This window comes from Melozone crissalis, unplaced genomic scaffold (genome assembly GCF_028551555.1).
Source record: "Melozone crissalis strain CALT ecotype California unplaced genomic scaffold, PUWL_Pcris_2 ptg000107l_1, whole genome shotgun sequence".
NCBI classification, from domain to species: domain Eukaryota; kingdom Metazoa; phylum Chordata; class Aves; order Passeriformes; family Passerellidae; genus Melozone; species Melozone crissalis.
This window is the reverse complement of record NW_026535884.1, coordinates 3,074,167-3,089,905: the sequence shown is the minus strand read 5'-3', so window position 1 is coordinate 3,089,905 and position 15,739 is coordinate 3,074,167. Positions and strand designations below refer to the sequence as shown.

The 15,739-nt window shown below is 50.8% G+C and overlaps 1 protein-coding gene across 1 annotated transcript in view; it reads right to left on the bottom strand.

Moving 5' to 3' along the window:
* MEGF6 (multiple EGF like domains 6) overlaps nucleotides 1-15,739 on the bottom strand; it is a 91,035-nt gene that overhangs the window by 16,466 nt on the left and 58,830 nt on the right. The window contains exons 5-16 of the mRNA XM_054292030.1: nucleotides 14,142-14,267; nucleotides 11,993-12,115; nucleotides 11,286-11,408; nucleotides 8,881-9,018; nucleotides 8,206-8,328; nucleotides 7,354-7,476; nucleotides 6,288-6,458; nucleotides 6,056-6,187; nucleotides 5,854-5,982; nucleotides 3,301-3,429; nucleotides 2,353-2,487; nucleotides 1,843-1,977 (exon numbers count right to left, since the gene is read on the bottom strand). Coding sequence (XP_054148005.1) covers nucleotides 1,843-1,977; nucleotides 2,353-2,487; nucleotides 3,301-3,429; nucleotides 5,854-5,982; nucleotides 6,056-6,187; nucleotides 6,288-6,458; nucleotides 7,354-7,476; nucleotides 8,206-8,328; nucleotides 8,881-9,018; nucleotides 11,286-11,408; nucleotides 11,993-12,115; nucleotides 14,142-14,267 — 1,587 coding nt within the window. The remainder of the gene's footprint in view (nucleotides 1-1,842; nucleotides 1,978-2,352; nucleotides 2,488-3,300; nucleotides 3,430-5,853; nucleotides 5,983-6,055; nucleotides 6,188-6,287; nucleotides 6,459-7,353; nucleotides 7,477-8,205; nucleotides 8,329-8,880; nucleotides 9,019-11,285; nucleotides 11,409-11,992; nucleotides 12,116-14,141; nucleotides 14,268-15,739) is intronic.

The window sequence follows — 15,739 nt, the reverse complement described above, 5'->3', positions numbered from 1 at the left end:
GCCTCACACCAAAACACCCCTTGGCTTTTCCAAGATGCTCTGAGGGTTTTCACCTCCCTGGCTGGATGCCTCCAGGATCTGAGCACCAGGATTTTAAGAAGCAGCCAGGTTTGCAGCAGGACACAGATGGAAAGAAGGAACATCCTCATGCACAGGGGAAATAATCCACTTTTCGTTCCCTCTGCTCTGGATGCCAGCGTGGTTCTGCCAATCCCAGCTCGCTTTGATCTTTGCACCCCATTCCACAATTTAACAACGAGCTGGTGACATGCAAACTGAGGGCCCCAGAGCCAAGATCCCTAAATCTCCTCTGAGCCCCCCATGAGAGCTCCAGGCTCAGCAAAGCCAATGTTCTGAGCAGCCCCAGCAGAGGGGAACACACGGGCACCGACAAACCGCGGAGGAAACGCAGCGCCTCTGTTTCCAGCGGCACAGTGGAGTTTTTGTTATTCCTCCCCTTTGCTAATTGATGGCAGATGTTTGTCTTCACCCTTTAATAATTTCCAGATCCGAACAACAGCCAAGAGCCTACTATTTCTATACAAATATTTGTGTTATTTCCTGTGACTCCCCCCTACAGCCTTCAGCTCCTTTCTTACCCTTTTTAAAAATATCCTGAACGGGAGCACCCAGCCTGAAAAGGCTCAAGGAGCTCCAGGGGCCACAGCATCCCCCCAAAGGGGGCTCAGGGCTCTCAGACCCTGCCAGGGAGCACAGCACAGCAGGAGCTGCTCCCATCTCTTCTTCCAGCACTGTGGTTGCAATTGCATTGGGGTTTTTGCTGCTTTCTGCAGCTCTTGCTCTGTCAGAGATGGGGCTCTGCACCACGACCCTTTGCTGGCTGATGGTTGCAGCTTCTGGGCTGGGGTGAAGCAGGGCTTGGCTGAACATCATAAACTGCTGGGATGCTCCAATCCAAATCCAGATGCTGGCCACTTCCAGCCTCTCTGCTGCACTCTGTCTCCAAGTGCCCAACTTTTTTGCATTTTCTGCAGGTCCTAACCAGCTAAAGTGGGTTCAGGATGCCCCAGCCCCACAAGAGCAGGAGTGGGTTGACTTTTCAGTCGCCACTCAGCTCTGTGGTTGGCAGAACTTATTCTTTTCCAAACACTGCGTTCATATTTTGTAATCATCACCTCGGGCCAATGACTCACTGCCTTTAGGTTCTCTCAAAGCACCTTTGTCTGCCCAAAGTGAAGCTCTCTGGCACATAAAGCACCCCCAGAATCTTGAATTCTGCACCCTCAGAGCCTCAGTGTTGGACACAATTAAATATACACAGAGCTGGGCAGTTCAGTCACCATCCCATCAACTGGCCCTGCATGGGAAGAGCACAAAACTGCTCTAGGAGGTTCATACAGAGGCAGAAGTTTGAATCCTAATGAAAATTAAAGTAAAATACTCCTTTGCACTTGCAGATTAAACAGAGCTTCAATAAAAAATAGAGAACAGTGCAGCAAATGTGATAATGTTGGGCTGGGCAGGGATTGCCTGGAAGGCAAAAGACATCAAGGTCAGGGAAAGATAATTAGATCCCAATCACCTCCATCTACCAACAGAGAGATGTCCAGTGGCAGGGTGAAGAAAGACCTTGTTCTTTTGTGAATCGGGCTCATTTTCTACCAGGAATTTTCTCTCCCACTTTCAAGAGGCAGCAGCGTCTCACAGAGACCTGTGGATGGCAGCTCCTGTGTCCCCTGAAGTCTCTGCTGGCCACCCATCAGATCACCTGCAGTGTGCTGGGCCTCTCAGGGGATTCTGGAAGTGCTTTTGTGTTGCTTTGTGAAGCAAAATGCTGAGGACAGGTGAGTTTCCAGCCCACACAGAGCTGCCCAGCCTTACCTTGGTCGCAGTGCTCGCCGTGGTAGCCTGGGGGACACTCCTTGTGACACTCGCCGGTCACAGGGTCACAGGGCACTCCTGGGGAGCAGCTGCACTTCTTCTTGCAACCATCCCCATAATAGCCAGGGTCACAGCCTGTGAACAGCCAGAATTGGAGGGAAAGAAGCTCTGAAAGCTTGGAAGGTGCTGAGCATCCTTCCAAGCTCCACCACTTCTATCACAGCTGTCCCACCACCTCTGACACAGCTGTCCCCATCCATGTCACAGCTGTCCCATCACCACTGTCACAGCTATCCCACCACCCATCACAGCTGTCCCACCACTGTCACAGCTGTCCCACCACCCCTGTCACAGCTGTCCCACCATCCCTGAAGGTATTTATAAAAGCCTGGATGTGGCGCTCAGCGCCATGGCGTGGGTGCCCAGGTGCTGCTGGCTCATGGGCTGGGTTTGGTGACCCCAGAGGTGTTTCCCATGCCAGCTGGCCGCGTGCCCACGTGCCCCACTCACTGTGCTGGCAGCGCCGGCCGCGGTAGCCGGGCTTGCAGCGGCAGGAGCCGTCCCTGGCGTCGCAGTCCCGCGAGTTGCGCTGCAGGCACTGGCACTCCTCGGAGCAGCCGGCCCCAAACACCCACTTGGGGCACGCTGCAGGGAGAGGGAGAGCTGGTCAGTGAGGGGCACAGAGCTCTTCCCTGTTGTGGTGTAACAGCCTGTCTCAGTATCCCGGTTCCTTCTCCAGGTGTGCCAATCACCTCTCCCTTCCCCTTCCCCTGCTCCCTGCTGAGTGCTGTCCATCAATCTTGGCATTCCAGAAAGGGCCTAGTGTGATTGGCACAGTTCAAAAGATGCCTCTCAACCCTGGGGGACATTGGGCCATCCAGGCGTCATTTGTCACCTGAGACTTCCCCTCCCTTACCTGGTTGGTGGCTCCCTACCCCTTCCCTCCCCTTTTCCCTGGGGTTAAAAGACAGCAACCATGTGGTTTGGAGAGTTCTGTTGGAGCTGGTGCTGCATTCAGAGCCTGTGGGCCAGAATAAAGCTCTGCATCCAAACCCTCCAGCAGAACCGATGCCTGTCCTTCATCATCAACTTAAAGCTTCTCCACCAGAGGTAAACCCAAGGAGCAGCCCCTGTTATGGGGGGAAGCTCCATCCCACCAGCACCACCAGAGCTCCTGCAGGCCTGGCCTTGTCCCAAGTGCCCAGCTGCAATAACCAGCCAGCCAAAGGTGTCTCTGAGGGGAAACACCACCCATCCAGCAGGCCAAAAGTGTCTCAGGGTGAAACACCACACATCCAGCCAGCCAAAAGTGTCTCTGAGGTGAAACCACCACAGTTTCCACCCTTGGTCAAGCAGCAAGGGCCAGACGAGCCCAGGCACGTTCCATCTGGCTATATTGGTATTTAATTCCAATGCCTCTCCCAGAAAGGCTGGGATTCAGGGATAACCTGAGCGTACCCAGGTGGCAGAAGCGGCCGTACAAGCCGGGATCGCACAGGCAGGCGCCGTAGATGCGATGGCAGTGACCGCGGTTGGCACAGTTGCACTTCTTCCTGCAGTGCTTCCCGTAAAATCCCTTGGGGCACCCTAGGAACAGAGAGAGGTTACGTGGGAAGATGAGGCAGTCTCAGCAGGTTGTTTTAATTGAGAGGAACACACTGAAAATGGAGCTGGGTTCAGTTCTCAGAACCAGGGGTGCACTGAGAGAAAGGGATGTATCCCTGCTCTGGTTCCAAGAACTGAACACAGCTCAGTTCTTATTGTATTAGCAATACAACGTTCATGGCATAGCACTGATAATATTCTGCAAACTACCTGCTATTCAAACAGTGCCCATTTATCACCTGGCAAGACCTATTCAGTGATATCTCATTAAGGAGTTTGAAAATATTGTTCAGTGTCCTCCACGATGCCTGAATATCTACTGTCAAATACTCCACTAGCCTTGCTCTTTGCACATCTTGACCTACTGAAATTAGATTGCTTGAACTGCTGATCCAGGGGGATCAGATTCCCTGCACCAGCTCCAAATCAGCTGGGCAGTGTCACAGGGGATGTCACTTCATGGTGCTCCAGGGCACCCATCAGCTCTGCACTCACTGTGCTGGCTGGGACAGAAATAACCCACCCACAGGGCTCTGAGAGGTCAAGGCTGTCCTCCGTGAGAAAGCAACCCACGAGGCTGCTCCTGTTGAAAAGCCACAGGGATATTTGCGCTATTAAGTGAATAAAATTATTGTTTTTTCTCTGTTATGCTAAAGGCCTCGATATTGGAAGCACATGGCAGACAGGCTGTGTCAGCAGAGTGCTCTGGCCAGCAGCTGCCCAGCAGCATGAGACTTGTCCCTACGAACAGAGGAGCAGAGGAAATGCTACCTTGGCACAACAGAGCAATTCTGCATTGTTTATTTTCATTTTACCTTCCTGTTTTCTCTCCGTCCCCCTCCATCACCTCCTTCCTACAGAAAGAAGAGCTCGGGGTATCTCTTGTGCTCATTTGCATTCTGCTTCACTCTCCTCCTTCAGTAATAGTTCCCATATGCTCCCAACATGTGACTGAAGTCCTTTTGTCTGAATCTCTGATCGTCTCCCTCTTTCTGATTTTCAAATTATGTCCCCCAAATTTTAACCCTTTGGGAGCAAGAAATGAGCACCACCAGCAGTCACAGCTCCTTTGGGTACTCTGGGTACTTTGGGTTATTACTGCTGTCACAGTTTTCCAATGATTTGGATGGAAAATGCCTCCACGGTTTCCATGGAAATTAACCATGGAAATTGTGGGTTTGACATTCTTTCCTGTGTCTGCCACTGAATGCCCCATGAAATAGAGATTTCTGCCCTCAGTCATGGATGAGCAGTGAACAGGGACTGGAAAGGTCTTTGAGTGCAAAGACAGAACACCTGGAGCACTGTTTTGTGGGGGAAGAGTGCCATTTACCACTCCTTTTGCTGTTTAAAATGACATTTTTCCACACAGGACTCAGTGGCTGGTGGACTCAGATGGAGCAGGAGTGTGTTCAAGCTGCTCTCACTGGGATGGCTCAACAAGAGAGCTGAGAGATGAGCAGCCACAAAAGGACCAGTGGAGGGAACCCCACAGGAAACACTTCCAGGCTTCAGAGAAGCCCATCTGGGACATCTGAGAGTGGCACCAGCAATGGCCAGACCAGCCATTTATCCACTGATTGTTGTGGAGTGTTTTTACTCCTAATGGCATGTTCTGTTATTGCCCAAGGTAATGGTTTGGTCTAAATTATACCCTCCCACCCCATTGTCCATCTACCCTGAGTTCCCTGTCAATCCTACCTCATGCCAATTTCCCCTGCTTGGAATTCCTTTACAGAAATCCCTTAAAGTTCAATATCCCATTAGTCCATGTGACCCAAACCTCCTCCCCTACTTCCCTCATTGGAAGATGCTTTTGTGATCCCTGCCCTTCACCCCTCCTCAGGATATTTCCAATTAGCTGCTGATTTATCCCCTCCTATTAAACCACCCCCATTTAAAAACCCTTACACACCTACCTTCTGTGTCTTTGCTCCCTGACCCTTCCATGGAATAAATCCTTTTGGAAACCATTCTGAAAACCTCTCCCTTATCCTTATTTCTGCTCTGGACACTTACCAACCTGTGCCACAGAGTTTAAGCCATACAGCTGTATCCCAGACTGTCACAGACATCTTTTATGAAAAATCTTTTCTTGAGGATTTTTCCTCCTGAGAAGCCGAGAGGCCTCAGGAACAAAATGTAAACAATGATTATCTGCTGCTGTGGAATGCAACAGGTGGATTTGTGATTGGTCTCATGTGGTTGTTTCTAATTAATGGACAACCACAGCCCAGATGGCTCGGACAGAGAGCCCAAGCCACAAACCTTTGTTATCATTCTTGGCGCAGGAGCCGGCTGGGGAAAATCCAGCATCGCATCAAGTGATAGCGAATCCCTGCAGGAAAGAGGAGGCCAGGGATGGCCCCCAGCAGCACAGGGAGGGTGAGGGGATGCTGCACTCACCATCCTGGCAGAGCTCTCCAGCCACGCCGGGCGGGCAGCGGCAGGTGCCACTGGCAGGGTCACAGGTGCCACCGTTCTGGCACCGGCAGCTCTGGCTGCAGCTGATGCCGAAGGTGCCGGCTGGGCAAGCTGGGGAGAGAGAGGGAGGTGAGGCTCAGCCTGGTCACAGCCTGGCAGGAGGATGGAGCAGAGCTGCACTCACTCTGGTTGCAGAGCACACCGGTCCAGCCGGCGGCACAGAGGCAGCCGCTGCCCTCGGCGCTGCAGGTGGCTCCGTTCTGGCAGTCGTCACAGGTCAGGCTGCAGTCGGGGCCAAAGGTGTGCTCCAGGCAGACTGCAACGAGAGGCACCACGGGTGAGCCCTGCGTCTCTCACTCAGGCTCTCACAAGCTCCAAGCAAAGCACGGCCCCGGCCGCTGCCGCGCAATGCCCACCGAACTTCTCCGACAGCGTGTGCTCCCCTCGCGCTTCCAGCTCCTCCTCCTCCTCTTCCTCATAGTCGTGGCTGAAGAGCTGGGTGAGCTCGTCCCGCAGGATGGCCACGTGAGGGATGGGGCGGATGACGGGGCGCCGGCCATCCAGGGCCTCCACCGTGTCCTCGAGGGCTGGGAGCAGGGTACAGAGGGGACAGAGTCACAGAGGGAATGAGACAGGGACTCTGGGAGGAGAGCAGGGGGACAGGACCTCTGCAAAGTCTCTGAGAGGTGGGACAGGACCTCTACAAGGTCCCTGGGAGGTGAACAGTGGAACAGGACCTTTGCAGGGTCTCTCAGAGCAGGGACAGTGGGACAGGACCTCTGCAAGGTCTCTGGGAGGTGAAGAGTGGGACAGGACCTCTGTGAGGTCTCTGGGAGGTGAAGAGTGGGACAGGACCTCTGTGAGGTCTCTGGGAGGTGGGACAGAACCTCTGCAAGGTCTCTGGGAAATGAGCAGTGGGACAGGACTTCTACGAGGTCTCTGGGAACAGGGACAGTGGGCCAGGACCTCTGGGAGGTGAACAGTAGGACATGACCTCTGCAAGGTCTCTGGGAGGTGAGCAGTGACACCTCTAAAGCTTTCCCAGGTTGTTTGCTCAAGGATTTTTTGGCCAGAGTGGGCCCAGGTCAGATATGTGACCTCAAGATTTTTATACAGCTACAAATAAATAATCTATTATTTCTAACAAGGAAAATCTGCAGGGGCTGGTGACTGTGGAAGGGGCTCTGGCTCTGTTGAACATGGAGGCTGTGTTTAACACTGCAGGCTGTGGAGCTGCTCAGGTGGAGCTGTGCCACAACTCCCTGCACTTTTTTGGCCAGTGCTCTGAACCAGGCTGGAACAGGACTGGTCCTGCCTGGGAAAGCTTTTCCAGGGCTGGGCTGAGGCACTGCCACTGCTCAGGGGCTGTGAGGGAGCTGGAAGAGGCGAGGGGCAGGGCTAGGGAGCTCTGGTCTGTGTGTTCCTGGCTCGGACAGGAGGCAGAGGAGGGACCCACTGAGGCAGCCGGGATGAGGCACTTACAGATGCAGGTCCTTCTGTCTTCATCCAGCTTGTGCCCAATGTCACAGCCACACTGGAAGGAGCCTGGCAGGTTCTGGCACGTGTGTTCGCACCCACCGTTGTTGGCAGAGCACTCATCCACATCTACAAAACATGGCACACCCCAGTGACAGGGCCATGCAGCAGAAATAGGCTGGTGGCATCTCCTCTGCTAAATGTGTGAAGCCACCAGCTCTAAAAATGGAGTTAAACCACATCAGGGATTAGGAATGCCTGGGTTTCAACAAAAAAATGTGCTGGGCTTCAGTTCCCATCCATTATTAATTGTGTAGGAACAGGTGGGTGTGTTTGGCTCCTTCCCCTGGGAAATGTTGAGAGCTTTGGAAGTGAGAACAATTATTAGGGGGATTTTTCCCCCGCTTTCTCTCTGTTGGGAAGGTGACTCACCAGAAAGCTGGCAGGAAAACTGGTAGGAGCTGGGAGAAACTGGAAGAAATGCCTGGCTGTTGGCAGCCAGGTAGGACAATTTCTTGTTCTCCTAATTAAAAGCTTCATTAGTCACCGTCTTGGCTGTGTTTTACACAGACACTGCTATTTCTCTTTATCCCTTGGGTGAAAGTGATGGGCAGTGTTGCCCTCTGGGGTTGAACATCAAATGGTTTCTGTAATTAATGGGGTCAAGCCTGGGCCAGCTCACTCTGAGTAAGCCCAGTCTGACCTTGATGTGTTCAGAAATCCTTCTCCACTTGGGCTGGGCTTAGCACAGGGGTTAGAACCAGCACTGAACAAACTGAGGAGAGTGACAACAAGCTAATTAGAAATAGAGGGACACACAGGGCTCTGCCTGGAGCCCAGGGAGGTGCTGGCACTCACCATCACAGCCACAGCCATCGGTGCTGAGCCTGTACCCAGCATGGCAGGAGCACTCGTAGCCCCCAGGGTAGTTGTAGCAGTCCTGCTGACAGCAGTGAGAGCCCGTGTCACACTCATTGATATCTACATGAGAAACAAAGGGTGTTAATGCACTGCAGAGAGGTGGCAGGAACTGGTACACTGCTCCCTGACTAGTTCTGGGGAGGTTTTACTGGTCTGCTGCCAAATGCTGAGCCAGAATTCTCAAATTCCTCCTGAAATCAGGGAGTTTTGTGTTCACAGATCACCCTCCCCATCCAGGGAGGAATCCTGAGGGAAGCTCATTGTGATTCCCAGATTGTGGTTACAGGTTTGGTGTCCTTGCAAGCAGGGTGATTCCAGCTGACTGACTCCTGCTCGGGGCAGTTTCATCTGAGAAAAACTAATTAGTTTGGAAGTCATAATTACTGCCCAAGCCATAAGTGCTGTCCAAGTATATCCTGAGGGAAGTTTGGGGATGTCTTTGAGCAGAGCAATATTTCATCTGCTCTCACTCTCCATCAGTTTCTATCCTCTTTAGCCTGTTTGAAATGCACATATACAGTAGCCAAGAGGGATTCTGACCTAAGATTCCAAGAGGGAACCTCACCATTACCTGGGATGGAAATCAAGGTCTGGCCTTCTCCTGTTCCTTACCAGCGCACGACTTCTGGTCCTCTTCCAGCCTAAAGCCAAAGTTACAGGTGCAGACTGGGCCAGAGCTGGTGTGGTGGCACACGTGGGAACAGCCCCCGTTGTTGGTCTCACAGCTGTTCACAATCTCCATCTCTATCCCTGGAAAAGGCAGCCTGGTTAGGATTTAGGATCCTGTGGGACACATCTGCACGCACAGCTGGCCCCTGCCTGCCCCCACCAGCTCCTGGCACTGCCTCCCCGCTGAGGAGGGGGATCTGCAGTGGGAAAGGATGGAAATAGCTCAGCACAGAGGCCACTGCTGGGCTGGGAAGTCGGGGTATAAAAAGAAACCTCTGGATCTCACGCAGCCTCTCAGCGGAGCAGGCTCTGGACAGTCTCTGGGATGAAAGTGCTCCCACTCCTGCCAAGCAGCAGCGTGTGCTGCCAACCCAAAGCTGGCTCAGGCTCAGAGCAGAGCTGTGCTGGTGCCAGGCAGAAATGGGAGCAGCAGAACACGGCTAAGTAGGGAAACATCCAGATGCCTACAAGCCAGGATCGTTAGCTCCTGACATGTCAAAAGCGCTCGGCGCAAACATCAATTGCAGCCATAGATCATCCCAGCTTGGCAAGGTTTCTGTAAACTTGTCTAGTTAATTAAGCTTTCTTAAACCAAAAGGAACTTGTTTCATGGAGCTTTGACTCAGTCCTGAACCTCAGGAAAACAATTTCTGCCTTCAAGAAGAGAGTTTTTCGTGCGTTCAGACGCAAGGAGGATGAAAGAAAGGGAGCTTGATGCTTCCCAATGGGTCTGTGCTTGTCAAAAACAAAAGCTGGGCCACAGTGGAAGACTTTTTCCAGATTTCACAACGTGATTGTCATCTCCCTCTTCCCTTTCCTTATTAAAGCAGCACAGAGCAGGGTTTTGCTTAAAAGAAACGTGCTAGGAAGGGCAGGGAGGAGCCTTCCATGTGGAAAGGCTGCTGTGCTGACCCCAGGGCAATGTCAGTGTCATGCCCTAAGAAGAAAGCTGTGTACATTCTTAGGCTCTTCTACCTCATCTCATCATCCTGGTGCCCCTTTTTGCTCTGTTTGATGCCTTTCAGGACCCGTTTATGCCCTGCAAAGCCTTGCCAAGCTCCAGCAGCTGCTCAAGGGGACCCTCACAGCTCCCAGTACCACTGGGACTGCCACGGTGGCTGTCATCTGTCAGGGGCTGGTGGCTCTGGCTCAGCCTGGCCCTGCCGGGGTGCAGCAGCTGCATGAAGAAGCTGTGAGGACAGTCCAGCTCACTCTTGCATCACAGAGTTTATTTCTTTCCTTGATGGGAGCAGATGTGATGCCTTCGCTGGCTCAATTCCTCCAGTGACACATCTGCAGCTGACTGAGCCTGTCCAGCAGAGTCTCCAAGAGCAGAAGTTGGCTTATTTGAAGCCAAATGGCTGCAAATCAATTGCCTTCAACCAGCTAAAGTGGCTTTGTGGTGACTTTAAAGATCAGACCAAGATTTTTATCTTGGTGGGGGAGTGAACAGCCTGAAAACTGCTTGTGAAATCCTTCAGCAGAGATTGCCACAGCTTGGCCCTGGTGATTCCCAGAGGGCAGTGACAAACACGTGCCTGCAGCAGCCCAGGTGTGCCCTGTCCTGCTGGGCAGGGCTGAGTGTTGGAGCCCTGGTTACTGAAAATTTCAGACTTTCTGTGCTGACAGGCACTGACTCCCAGGAGAGCACTGCATTGACCTGAGGCCGTGGAGGAGCTTCCAGAATTGAATGACAGAACTGGGATTGTGGGTGTGGAGTTGGACTAGAAGTGTGTGATATTACAGGGTAGAAAACTTAGAGTTTAAGGTTTTAGAATATAGTAATATGTATAAAGCAAGATGGAGGTTTTAGGGCAGTGGCTGGTTGTTCTTCTTCTCCTTCTTCTTCACCTTCTTTTACTCCTTCTTCTTTACCTTCTTCTTCTCTCCTTTTTCTTCTCCTCCCTATTCTCCTTCTTCTTCTCCTCCTTCTTCAACTTTTCACCTTGTTCTTCTTCTCCTTCTTCTCTTTCTTCTCCTCCTTCTTCACCTTTTCACCTTCTTCTTCCCTTTCTTCTCCTTCTTCTCCATGGGTTTGGGTGGTTTTGTGTAATTGGATAAAAAACTCCACATTACAGGGCACAGGTGGTTGGTTATTGGGTTAAAAATAAAAATAATTTAGATGTCATTTCTTAATTGGACAGTTTATCCTCAAAAGGCCTTGTAGAGAGAGAGACACAGCTCCATTTTTAGTTTGTTAGAGTGAAGCGCTGTAGAACTCAGGGTTTGTGAGACTGTAACAGAGATAAGAACTAACAAACATCTGAGTCCCAGCAAGAAATACCATCTCACAATTTAATCCTGGCCCTGGCATAAAGGAAGTTCAGACTGGAGCCCTCGGTACTCACGGTAGCAGCGCTTGCCGTCCGCGCCCAGCTCGTAGCCCGGGTTACAGGTGCACTTGAAGGAGCCCCGGGTGTTGAGGCACTGGTGTGCACACATGGCCAGCCCTGTCAGGCACTCGTTCACATCTGGGAGAAGGAGAACACCTAAGATAAGTAGGCTGAAGTTAAAGCAACCTTCCAAAGGACTGCTGTTATGGTATTTGAGTTCTGCACTGGGTTCTTGCACTCTGAACTGTTCATTGGGGTCCAGACCAACAAAGACACAGAGTGAAGTTTGGAATTGCTGTAAATCTTCCCAGGAGATGGGATCACATAACAGTGGGACACTCACAGAATCACAAAATCAATTAGGCTGGAAAAGACCTTTGAGATCATCGAGTCCGATCTGTGATCTAAAACTACCTTGCCACCAGAACACGGCACCCAGCGCCACATCCAGTTTATTCTTAAATAAAGAACAAAAGATGGTGACTCCACCACCTCCTTGGACACCCCATTCCAATCACTGGTCCCCCTTTCAGGGAAGAATGCCCAGCCTAAATCTGCCATGGAGCAGCTCTGTTGTTACAGACAGCTCCAGCAGGGCACAGACCCCACCTGAGCCACCCAAGGGAAGGTACATGCTTCCCTCCATTCTGTTCCCACTGAGCACTCCCTGACCCATCAGACACAGAGCTTTTTCCCTCAGGAGAGCTCTGCAGGGCACTCACCTTCACAGTTCTTGCCATCAGGAGCCAGCAGGTAGCCGGGGTGGCACTCGCAGCGGGCGCGGCCGCGGTGGTTGAGGCAGCGCTGCATGCAGCCCCCATTCCTGTCAGAGCACGGGTTCCTCACTGCAGACACAGCACAGAGCCAGGGTCAGCCCACACAGATCCTGCACAGAGCAGCAGGAAAGCCTGCAGCCTGAAAATCCCAGGCAGAAAAGCCCTGCTCCACCCGTTGGGGAGGATGTGCAGGCTGTGAGATCCTGCAGAAGGCTGGCATTGAGCTGGGTAAAACCCTTCCAGCAGCAGGAGATCCTGCAGAAGGCTGGCATTGAGCTGGGTAAAACCCTTTCCAGCAGGAGATCCTGCAGAAGGCTGGCATTGAGCTGGGTAAAACCCTTCCAGCAGCAGGAGATCCTGCAGAAGGCTGGCACTGAGCTGGGTAAAACCCTTCCAGCAGCAGGAGATCCTGCAGAAGGCTGGCATTGAGCTGGGTAAAACCCTTCCAGCAGCAGGAGATCCTGCAGAAGGCTGGCATTGAGCTGGGTAAAACCCTTCCAGCAGCAGGAGATCCTGCAGAAGGCTGGCATTGAGCTGGGTAAAACCCTTTCCAGCAGGAGATCCTGCAGAAGGCTGGCATTGAGCTGGGTAAAACCCTTCCAGCAGCAGGAGATCCTGCAGAAGGCTGGCACTGAGCTGGGTAAAACCCTTCCAGCAGCAGGAGATCCTGCAGAAGGCTGGCACTGAGCTGGGTAAAACCCTTCCAGCAGCAGGAGATCCTGCAGAAGGCTGGCACTGAGCTGGGTAAAACCCTTCCAGCAGCAGGAGATCCTGCAGAAGGCTGGCACTGAGCTGGGTAAAACCCTTCCAGCAGAAGCTTGGCATGGGCACATCCCTCTGCAGAGATTACACAGCCAGTGCTGGCAATTTGCTCCAAATGCTCCTACCCAATCTCTGACCTGCCCCAGGACCAGGACAGATGCTCCAAACCTCTCTGGCTGCTGTGTTTGGAACATCCCAGTCGTTCCTTTTGCTGTAGCAGCTCAGGACTTCCCTCCTTCCTGCCTTTTGAATGCAAACTGCCATGAACGAGAGCGACCTTGTGTTCTGTCCCCTTCAGCTTCTGAGCCAGCAGCAGGTCAGCCAGACAGGGACAACATCCCACCCCACTGTCACACTCTGCTGTCCCTCCACTCCCACAGCAGCCTGCGCCTTCATACAATTTCATTTTTGTTGGCTACAACTCCTCCAGCTCGTCCCATCCCTTGGAATAAACCGCAGGATATGTCCATGACAACAAAACACACAGAGTTTTTACTGGAAATCCCCCAGTCCGATCTGCTGGACATCTGAGCATCCCTATCCTGTCACAGACGTATGTTATGAAAAATCCTTTTGACAGGATTTTTTTTCTCCTGAGAAGCCTCAGAGAAAAAGAAAAACAATCATTATCTGCTGCTGTGGAATGCAATAGGTGCATCTTTGATTGGTCCATGTGAGTTGTTTCTACTTGATGACCAATGACAGCCACCTGTGTCAAGGCTGTGAGCAGTCACAAGATTTTATTAACATTCCTTTCTATTCCTTGCAAGCCTTCTGATGAAATCCTTTCTCTCTAGTCTTTTAGTATAGTTTTACTAGATCATTTTTCTTTTAATATAATATATATAATAAAATATACATATTATATATATTTAATATGTAATGCAATGTAATGTAATGCAATGTAATGTAATATAATATAAAAAAATATATTTTAATAAAATTTAATAACATATCAATATAATATATTACATTTTAATTTATTGTAATAATAAAACAATATAATATATGATAAATTTTTATTTAATATCTATTTAAATTAAAATATAATTTAATAATATTAAAATTTTAATATAATATAATAATAAATGGAATGGAATAGAAGAGAATATATGTATGATATATATTATATATTCTATATATTATATATATTATATTCTATGTATTTTTATGTATATATTATATATATACAATATATATAACAAAATAATAAATCAGCCTTCTGAACCATGCAGTCAATATTCTCATCTCTTCCCTCGTCCTGGCACCCCTGTGAACCCCACCACACCATCCCACAGCTCCCAGCTGGAACCCACGGCCCCCCAGGACTCACGGATGCAGCGTTTGCCATCCTGGTGCAGCTGGTGGTTGTGCCTGCACTGGCAGCGGTGCTGGGCCAGGGTCACCTGCACACAGTCGTGCTCGCAGCCTCCGTTGTTCAGGGCACACGAGTTCAGAGCTGCAGGGCAAAAGGGACACAAGGTTTGGCACAGAAAGAGCATGGGTGGCACCTGGGGATGTGGGGGTGCAGGAGAGGCCACCCACCACCGTGCCAGGTGGGCACCCTGCTCTTTCAAGGCAAGATCAGCTCACCAGTGTTGGGTAGAATAAAAGGTGGTGACCCCAGCACCTCCTTGGACAACCCATTCCAGTGCCTGATCCCCCTTTTGGGGAAGAACTGTCTAATGCCCAGCCTAAATCTCCCCTTAAAATGTTTTTTTTCCCACCATAAGAGGCCCAAGGGGTGTCCCTGGAGGTGATTCCAGGACAGAGGGAGCTGGGTCAGGTCCTGTCCAGCACTGCATGGGAGGGAAGCAAATTTCCTGCCAGGCATCCTCCCTCTCCAAAGGGCGCCGTGTCAGCAGGCAGGCTCCTGTGCTGGGGCTGAAATTCCCATCCTTTAGCTGAAATTCCCATCCTTTAGTTCCATGTCAGTCCCTGCAGGTGCAGTGGCACAGCTGGTTCAAGCCATTACTGCTCTGAGAGTTGTGCTCAGGCACATGCAGGTTTTCCTGTAAAAAACCCTGAGTTTCTGGCTCTGTGATGTGCAAAAGTCACCAAGACCCAGCAGGAGCTGCCAGTTATGGGAACACTCATGGAAAAATGTTTTAAAATCCATGTCTGGGCCAGGTTAAATGGTTTAAAATCCATATCTGGTGTAAAAACCCCCAGATCAGGGCTCTGAGCAGGAGATTTCTGTGTGGAACCTGGGGCACTGTGAGCAGCGGTGTCACCCAGAGAGAGCACACAGAGATACAGCAGCAGCACTGATTTCATTGTGCAGGCAGCGCTGGGAATTGAGCTTCCAAACTGGAGCTCCTGGCCCTGCCACAGCTTTTCAGTGCACAAGGAGCCCAGCAGATTCCAAGCAGTCAGGAAACAACAGAAGGTTTTGCCTGGGCTACAGCACAAAACAGATCTCATGACCATTTATCCCCAAACTGATCCTTAGGTGAGCACAGTGTTTTGGAAGCAGGAAAGCAGCTGCCAGCAGAAATAACACACCTCTGAATCCCAAGGCAAGTTGAGTCCTTGCTCTTGTACATGAGTGAAGACAAATGCTTGGCTCAGGACAAAAATATAGTCAAATATATATATTTTTTCATTTTTTTCTGCACACCCCTCCCCTGCAAAAAAAAAAATATGCTTTGACTCAGAGCTGAGGATCACTCTTATTCCAAATGTTAAAATAACTCAACTTCTCATTTTATACCTCTGATTAGGTAAACAACATTTGGGGGAATAAAAGCAGCTTGACAGGGTCAAGGTTTTGCCATATAAAACATGAGGTTGGAGCAAGAACTTGGGGTTTATGTTAGTTTTGCTGGCATTGTTTCCTTTAATCCATTTGGAATGAAAAAACAGGAATACTTAACGTTCCTGAAAAGCTCTGGGTCAGAGTTACACTACTCAAGCCCTAGCAGAGATGGG